Source organism: Telopea speciosissima, chromosome 4 (genome assembly GCF_018873765.1).
Source record: "Telopea speciosissima isolate NSW1024214 ecotype Mountain lineage chromosome 4, Tspe_v1, whole genome shotgun sequence".
In the NCBI taxonomy this organism is placed as follows: Eukaryota; Viridiplantae; Streptophyta; class Magnoliopsida; order Proteales; family Proteaceae; genus Telopea; species Telopea speciosissima.
Genome location: NC_057919.1, coordinates 5,666,911 through 5,676,357, shown reverse-complemented (window position 1 = coordinate 5,676,357; position 9,447 = coordinate 5,666,911). Strand labels below are relative to the sequence as shown.

Here is a 9,447-nt window from a genome sequence, read left to right as displayed (position 1 = left end):
TTTGAACAAGAAAATGGGTGGATTTACCTTCAAAAGCTAACCCAAATAGCCCGCATTATTTAGATTGACCCTGTTGTAAGGAATTGGACTTCACAGGAGTGAGTGACCTAGCCTTCTCCTTAAAACGATGCCATGGATAATGGACCAGTAGCTCTGGGATCTCACAATTACTCCAAAGCACTCGAGGCCAAGCTGGTTCACATTTGTGGAGCGAGCGTAATGCGATTACCTCCTCTGTTATTAATTAGAAAAATGAAACAGGTTTCAAGCAGAGGATTTGCTGATTCTGGCGACACCGACAGTTATTCTCTTCCATCCCAATTGATTGGAGGAGGATCCACTGGAGAGGATAGAACTCAACTTTTGTGGTCCATGTTAATTGGCCTATAATGCTCCTGTATTTTCAACTTTTGTCGAACAATTTTTAAAACGCTCTGTTTTTTAAGATTATTCAGAAAATAAAATGGATACTACAAAGTTATAGGAATATTGATTGAAATCATTTTTTGAAAAAAACTACTAATTGACTTTGGTTTTAAAGTTCAACATCTAGCAATATGTACATCTCTTATCTATCTAATGGTTGATATTGTCAAATCCTTGAACACGGCACGAACTAATTCCCCTGATAGTTGCCTAAAGAATATTTCTCACTTCGATCGCACAGGCTGCGCGTGCTTGGTTGCATATTGAAACGTATTGGCAAGTATAGATTTGGTTGCATTTCTCAGCAGAATATATGGAAAGGTATACTTTGTGAGGAAGGATTATCTTATCTTTTCTGTTCTTTTTTGGGCTGATGTTCTCTGTGCCGCAGCGCAGCCTATGCCCAGATATATGGGCCTGCTCTTCAGGGGGGCAGGGTGGTCATTTCACCTACCCCCATGTGCTTGGACGCAGCTTACACCCTGGTACAGAAAACATTTGGCTTTCTTTTTTTTATGTGATGGTGGTGATAAAAGGTTCAACGAAGTGGAATCGTCAGTGAGATTAGCCTGTACCAATTTTGATTTCAATCTAATTGGAATTGCCTAAACCTTGAAAAAACAAGTCTGAATTCTTACCCAAAAAATATAAAAGTCTGAATCGTCCAGAATTAGGATTGGTCTCTACCGATTCTGATTTTGAATCAGTCGATTCACAATCTGGTTCTGATTCCTTTGAACGATCGTGGTGATAACTAAAGACAACAAATGTTGATGATAACTTACGAGGCAAGATCTATAGTGGTTTGGGATCAATTGTTTTTACATCCACTCCGAAGAGATACCGACACTCTCAATTTGTCAACTATTCAATATTGGATTTATCGGCCCTAGCCGAATCATCACAAGGGAGTTTTTCCTATGGTTTTTTACGGATCTGTGGTTGGTTTTTCCAGGCTCACAAATCAGACCTTGCTAGTAGATTCAAATGGCTTGTTACAAACTTTTTCCAGTCACCTATGTGATTCTTTTTGTGTAGGACATACCTTCCACACAACCAGCCAATAACAACTCCTTCATAAAAGGAGAGAAAACAAATAAACCATTGTACCTCTCATAGGCTGATAGTACCATTGAAGCTTGGTTCCCTTCTCAATATCTCATTGTAGATTTTTTCTAGTTGTAGCTCAAGGGTCTTCTAGAATCCTTCAATTATAGTCCGAAGGCAACTCAAATACTCTCTAAGCATCTCAAAACGGAAGCTTCAAATATCTCCGGAACCCTCCCTTTTTATAGACCAAGCAAACCCTTGAAAAACTGGATCCTGCGAGCCCAGCGCTCAATGAGGCATCCAACGGCCAGGCTGCAGGGTGTGTGCAGGGATGCGCACCTGGCCTTACGCAGGTACACATCCCTGTGTGCGCCCAATAGCCCAGCCATTGGATGCTCATTGGTGCTCATTGGGAGGTGTCGCAATAGAGGAGCTCAAGCCAAAAACTAGTCACTGCGCTTTCAACTATCATATTTTCGAGTCTGATGGACGTTTGTCGGCTCCTGCGGACACCAGTAGAACATGGGTCATTTTGGTCAAGAAAACACTTCCGGCAACGACATCTGTCCGACCGGCGAACGTCCATCATTGTTCTACCTTTGAATAGTGATCGATAAATTGGCCATAACTTTGCTCTTCCAAGCTCGGATTGATCAAACTATTGAATCATGTGAATTGTTATTAGGAGAGCTACAACCTTCACGTTTTGAGCTTTGACCAATTGGCAAATGCAAAACTTTTGCTAAATTTTCTTCAAGGTTTTGTTTGTGCATAAGCAGGTTTTTGAATATCATTGGCCTTTCTTGCTATTTGGGCTACATTTTCCAATCTGGCCGAACCTCTAGATCTACATGGTCCTAAAAGTCGATTAACTTTTTGGGATTGGTGTGTGGTTTGTGTGATTACACTTTCATGAAAAAAAAAATATATGGTTCTAATTCCTATTGAAAACTTACCCGAATGAATACCAACATTCCAACAAGTTTCATTGGCCTCTCCTGCCATTTGGGCTATATTCTGGAATTTGATTGGAGGCAGTACTACTCCCAGGCAAGGATCGGCCGTATGGAACAAATTTGTCCCTGATCCTCCTTTAAACATAGATTTTTTGATGAATTTACCCCTTGTTTGTATCATGTCACCGATACGGTATCGAGATTGACAATGTGTAAAACCGGTATGAATCACCCGATACGGGCATACACCAATCACAGGACTTTAAATGGGGTTCAAATGTTAAGACCAAATTGTTAATAGAACTAGGGAGAGGAGGATTGGGCATTTCGCAAAGTTTTGGTAAGGTGGCAATATCACCAATCATAATGCTAGACACGAAGAGAGCAAAGGGCCTCTTTTCCAAAGGGGGAGAAGAGAGGAAGACACATGTTGGGCACCCTGGCGGCGTGCCAAGTCTATTCCAAAAAATAAATAGCCTAAGACCCAACCTTTACATATAGATCTTTTTTAGATCATATTATTGGGTTTTACCTTTTTTCCCATTACTCTTATAAGATAGTTTAATAATATGATGGTTAACATATAGAACGTAAAGTATCAATAAATTTGAAAGGTTCAATCATTGACAAGGCTTTTGTGATATGAAAGAAAAAGAGCGGATTCAATACCAAGATGACTTCTTTCTTTGGCATGTTTCTATTCCTATATATATGGGTCCGTGCAAAATGGCTACACTCGTTGAGCTAAAGATATCATGCAAACACATAGGATATAATTGTTGAAGTCCTGTTGGACTTGGCAAGGGGAATGGAAGGGATATCTGTGAACCAGTGCTGACTTTTTATCATGTAAGGCTAACTACGTGAGTCTTGTATGCCCCGGACCCTTTCTTTCAAAAGGCAATTTGGGGTGAGTGCAAAAACTCATCCATAATGCAACCATTCATATACGCCCCGTAGTGGAACCATCAAAGGAGTCTAAACAAGAGAAGATCTCAGCCAACTCCACATCTATTGCAAGCTTTTCCTGAAAATATTTCATCACCTAGATATCGTAGAAAAAGTTCTTGGTTTTTGTAGTTTCTGTTGCAAGCAAGTCCATGATCTCTCGAGCCTCCTTCCTTCATCCTCTTGGCAACTCGTGTTTCGACTTTTTGAGAGACGATTTTATCACTCTTTGTTGTGTAGTGACACTGGCAAGGGGGGGGGGGGATTAGTTGTGCTATACAATATAGTCTATTAGTATGTCGGTCCTCATATTGATACTAAAGCCATGAATGGACTCCTCCCCCAACAATAGTAAAAAGGGCTAGTATTTTGATGGCCCCACATCCGACAAGGTAGCAATGGAATTCCACACACCACATGCTACCAAATGCGCTAGGCACTTGTTCACCATGAGACATGTTAGATGGGCTCAAATTACATATGTTAATACAAATACGTGAGGTGTATAATGGATTTTGACTATGTAATTTCTCCCGTAGCCAATCATAATTGATAGGAACCGATTCAACCCCTATTTCCAAGATTAAAATCCTCTCCAATTCTTGACGTGTAATGCAGTGCAGTTCGGGGGTGGGAAGTCACCACCTGACAAACATGACATCCAACAATCTGAGCTCAATTCAGTTAGTTCTTTTTTTCTTTCTAATCGAGCTTGGACTGTTGGATGTTGTGCCTACCAGGTGATGACATCCCAACCCCAAACTGCGCTGCACTACACTTTTAAGGAATTGGAGAGAATTTCCCCCCCTAATTTCGAGTATAAAATCCTTGGTGAGATGGACCTAAAAAAGGCCATGCCCTGATGCACGGCTATGTTACCATACATATATTTGTCTCACCTTATAAAAGGAATCTGGGTCGTCGAATACACTAATTATGTAATTATATAGTTATGGGGGAAAGATTCTCGAAAAGCGAACATGGATCTGGACCTAGGAACAGAGGGATGTGAAATGACCATCCACCCCCCATAAAATGTAGAAATCTCGCCCCTATTAATGCTTCCGCACACACACTTATTGCCTGAGCGCTGGGGCAATGCCATGCATGTTAGGCTCCTCTGTAGTGTGACAGGGAGTGTAGCGCACCATCCGACAGTCCGCAGTGCTTGGGCACGCAGCCCAACACCACTGTGGGCCATCGAATAGTACGCTACATTCCGTGTCGCGCTACGGAGGACCCAAAAGCATGCCATGCTGCCTTTCAGCTAACCTTTTCCCATAGTGATATTATTTCATTAAAGGGGAGGATGGGAATTCCATCCACCCACGGTCATGATGTACTTTTTTCCTTTTTCTTTTTCGGTAAGATGTTGTTAACGAAAAGCGCCACATCGACGATGCCCGGGAAAGTTTTACAGCCTCCAATCAAATTCCAAAATCCGAATGAATTTTCAAATTTTGAAAAAGAGAAAACCCAAAATCATAGCTCCCAAACGAGAATTTCGGAATCCAAGTCACAACACCCAACCGTACAAAAAGTTAGAAAGACGGAAATACCCCTATATATCGAAAGCGCAAAATACAAGTTTTGAAATTGCGAAAAAATGGCGGCATGCCTGCAACTTTCTCTCTCTCTCCTCTTGTTCCCTCTCATTATCTCTCCCGCACTCTTTCAGAATTCAGAAATCATTTTCAGAGTACACTTACGACTCACTACAAAGGTCCTAAGGGTCTCACATCTGACTTCGCCAGTCTCCTCTCAACTCTCTCCTCCGTTCTCATCTCGTCAAACCCTAACACCCATTTCCAGACCTTATCGTGTTTGACGAACATGGACAACAAGGAGAACCACAAGAGGGTTACCCGTGCTGCGAAGAAGAGGGCTGCTTCTTCCATGCCCGAATCGCAATCTCCGCAACTTCCTGCTACGAAGAAGCGAGTCGTCTTGGGAGAGCTTCCTAACTCGCAGTCCAATGTTGTCTCCAATCCGACTCCGATTCTTGAACCTAAGAAGGCCAAATGCAGGTTGAAGAAGAAGGAAGTGAAGCCGGCCGGGCCGAACATCGACGCAGATACTGCCGATCCTCAGATGTGCGGGCCTTATGCGTCTGAGATCTTCGAGTACCTTCGCTCCATGGAGGTGTGTATGAGGGCAGAGGTTTTTCACTTACTTGGTTTCACGACTTGACTCACGGATCTGGTCTTTATCATTTTTTTGGCTCTGGCAAGTGGTTTTAGTGATTTTGTCATTGGAATGAGGGTTTTCAAAACTTCGATGTTTCTGGAGTTCTCATTTCTCTCTTTACAATCGTCTCTGATATTGGTTTTGGTTATGATTTGATTTTATCTCCAAAATTTGGGTTTAAGGCTTTCATTTTCGACCAGTTGGGTTTGCAGTTGAATCTTAATTTCTTCACATTGACCTGAAATGTTCGTTTATTTAGATTGAAGAGAAAAGGAGACCGATACCTGATTACCTTGAGAAAATTCAGAAGGATGTTACAGCTAACATGCGAGGCATTCTGGTGGATTGGCTGGTTGAGGTTTCAGAGGAATACAAGCTTGTCTCTGATACCCTTTACCTCACTATCTCCTACATCGACAGATTTCTATCTTCGCATCCTATCAATAGACAAAGGCTGCAACTTCTAGGCATTTCATGCATGCTTATTGCTGCGTAAGGGCCTAAAAACTCCATCTTTTTGTTGAGATTCTAGGTTATTCACTCAAACATACTTACATTTAATGCGGCTATTAAATTTGAAAATTCTCTGATGATACTCTTTTTTGGATGGCGATGCAGCAAGTATGAAGAGATCAGTCCTCCACACGTAGAAGATTTTTGTTATATAACAGACAATACTTATAAAAAGGAAGAGGTGATTTTTGCTTTCTCATCCTGAACCCTTATTTTGGTTTCATATCTGTATTTTCTTGTTTTTTCCCTCCTGAAATTCCATTTAAATTTGTGACTAATTCTTGGGGTAATGTTTGTAGGTGGTGAAGATGGAGTCAGATATTCTCAAATTTCTGAACTTTGAGATGGGAAATCCAACCATAAAGACTTTTCTCAGGTAAGGACTTCTTTTCTTTACTTCACTCTGTTATGGGTGCTATTGTTGAAGGCTCAGTCATGTTCTTTAGAGGGTCTCTGTTTATAATCAAGCTGCTTGAATGTGATACCCTCCACATTTATGCCATTTATGCATACCAATAAGTGACTATGGTTTTGCTAGTGGATAAAGGGTGTCATGATCAGGGTCTTCAAGTCGTGGGGCTTTTTGATGATTTTCTTATTGCTATCTGCAACTATCTGATGATATTAATCTCTGATGACTCATTGAACTAACTGAAGTTCTATCAAATTTTGTTTTTCAGGAAATTTACTAAAGCAGCTCAAGATGATCAGAAAGTAAGCCCATTATGGCATTGTATTTTTTTGGAATTCCTGATGTTTTTATGCTTGTTTCACTAATGGTTGTGGCTTCTTCCAGTCACCCAATTTGCAATTGGAGTTCCTTGGCTGTTACCTTGGAGAGTTAAGTTTGTTGGATTACAGTTGCATCCGGTTCTTACCATCAATGGTTGCTGCTTCAATTGTTTTTCTTTCAAGATTCACAAAGAGACCAAAATTGCATCCTTGGGTAACCCCTTATCTCCTGTGCTTATGCTTCGTAATTATGTTTGTTTGTTCTGAAGAGATTGACTGACATTTGTTATTTTTACAGAATTCAACATTGCAGCATTGCACGGGCTATAGACCGTCAGATCTTAGGGATTGTGTCCTTGCATTACATGATTTGCAATTGAATAGGAAAGGGGGCTCTTTAGTAGCTGTAAGAGATAAATACAAGCAGTATAAGGTTTGTTGTCTTGTTTTTTTTATAATTAGCTGGTGGTGGTGATGCTTGCTAAAAATGAATCTGAGTCCAGCTTTTTTCCTATAACAGTTCAAGTGTGTGGCAACATTGGCTTCCCCCCCAGAGATTCCAACAGCTTACTTTGATGATGTTTGAATCAAGGTCTTCTTGCAGTTTGGGGGTTTGATGTACAGGGTTCACTCTTTAATTTCAAGAGAAGTGGAACCTTTCACTATGATGAAATTCTTGTGTGATTACTCAATTTGATGGGAGACACCCTGCTTCTGATTAGTTTGAAGTGCCTGTATCTGTGGAAGCTGATTGTTGAAAAGTTGCATGTTAATGCCCATGGACTACCATTAATGATTATTGAGCTGGCTTTTTGTTACCAACGTAGGATCTAACAAATACTTGGTTGTAAAGAGGTGGATCATGTTGACATATTAATTGCTACCTAGTCTTTTGTTTACTCCATAGTCTAGAATGTTGAAAGAAGATGATTTTGTATCTCTAAGCATGGAACTGTTTCAGATCATGTAATGGAAATCCAAAAATAAAAGGAACTTTTTCAGTCAATCCTGTTGAGGGAAGTGTTATTCTATTATGCACACTAGCTATTTGTCTACGTGAATTGTATTATTCTTTCTAAGCCTTAGATTTTCATTACAGGTTTGTACTGGCAAGTTGTTTCCTTGCTGTGTATATGATGACACCAAAATTCTTTAAATGTCTTGGAACAGTTATATGTTGAGGTCATCCAAATGTGAAGTCTAATTATGGTGTTACTCTTGTGCTTCAAGGATGTAACTTGTATGCTCTTTTAGAGAGTAATGTTTCATTTGAAAATTTTCTCCAACTATATCAAGAAAGTGATTCTTAATGTTACCTACATTTCTTTGGGAGTAACCTTTTAAAGAAGGTTGATTATTGTTGCCCAGACCTTGTTTGGTTGTTTTTTCCTCTGATTTATTCTACTACACCTTTGGCAGGTAAAGCCTTGAGCATATAGTTGAACCCTGTTTTCTCCCTTTTTTTTTAACTTCTTGATCATGATGACATGATCCTATCAAATTTGATGGCCTATTAAAACTAGTGGAAGTGTTGGATTAAGTCAAAGTTTTATCCCTGGATAGATGGTCATGAGTCATGAGAATGTTCATCAGATTTGGGTCATAATCAAGCTTCCACATGGCAGTTATTGAGGATGTGATGGGAGTTACTAGGAACAATAGTGTTTCTTATATACTGTATCTGATATTTTGGTTCCTAAATTGCTGTCCTTGATTTTTGTTTAATAGGATGAAAACCAACAACATTGAAACATTCCCAACTATCAGTATAGACCACCGAACTTTCTTATTGATCACCTCAAAATGGTGATAGCATGTTCAAAATCTGTTAAGAACTCAGAATTGGAAAATCCATGAATTCTACTTTTGGTAATGCCAACCTTGTAGATTCTACAAGCATAAATATAAACAATTCAATCTCCTGATGAGGCAAATTAATTTACACCTTTTATTTATACTTTTTTTTTTGGGAGGGGGGGGGGTTTAATGCCCAAATCCATGCGATGTGTCTAGATAGAGGGGAGTGACCTCTGGAATTTGTTTCTGTTCATGGTAGCTGTGCCCTCCAGCCTTTCTCTCCCACGTCTCCCCCCCCCCCCCCCTTTTAACAAGTTTTGTAGCCCTACCAATACATTGTGCTAGCATTTCCCTTGCTTGTCATTAAGTTGTGTTATGTGTTGAATTTTTTAGAAAATAATGTAATTTGACTTTTACTCCTCCATTATTTGCAAATTTTTGCCTTATTTCACATTATCTCATATTTGATATGGGAAATTAATTGTTTACGTAGTAGGTAGATGATACCCTAAGGTTTCCCAAAAAAAAAAAACTACAAGGTTTTATGCACGGCTGTGTTCATACAGCCTGAGCTTTAGTCGCTCGCTGAGAGGATGTGTTATACCATTTCTACTCCCTATTGGACGAACGGCCAAAGCTTTGATTGTGTACATACATGATAGGGCATGGATTAAGGTATTGATATTGGATCGACTTGGTATTGACTGTATCATCGGTATAAATAAAAAAAATGTAATATTTTTTGAATTTTTGGCTGATTCAAATTGGTCTAATACATATTGATATCATATCGGTATAAATTTGCTAATGCTTTGAGTTTTAGTAGGGGATTCAATCG

At 39.8% G+C, this 9,447-nt stretch overlaps 1 protein-coding gene across 2 annotated transcripts; it reads left to right on the top strand.

Moving 5' to 3' along the window:
- Window positions 1-5,035: 5,035 nt before the first annotated feature.
- Window positions 5,036-7,711, top strand: LOC122659676 (putative cyclin-A3-1). 2 transcript variants are annotated; one of them, XM_043854776.1, is made up of 8 exons: window positions 5,036-5,522; window positions 5,827-6,059; window positions 6,186-6,261; window positions 6,380-6,456; window positions 6,761-6,794; window positions 6,877-7,026; window positions 7,111-7,245; window positions 7,330-7,711. In XM_043854776.1, the coding sequence occupies exons 1-8, from the start codon at window positions 5,214-5,216 to the stop codon at window positions 7,396-7,398; spliced, it is 1,083 nt and encodes a 360-aa protein (XP_043710711.1). In that variant the 5' UTR covers window positions 5,036-5,213; the 3' UTR covers window positions 7,399-7,711. The 2 variants fall into 2 exon arrangements, with proteins under 2 accessions (XP_043710711.1, XP_043710712.1); XM_043854777.1 differs by having other exon boundaries at window positions 5,037-5,522; window positions 7,333-7,711.
- Window positions 7,712-9,447: the final 1,736 nt, after the last annotated feature.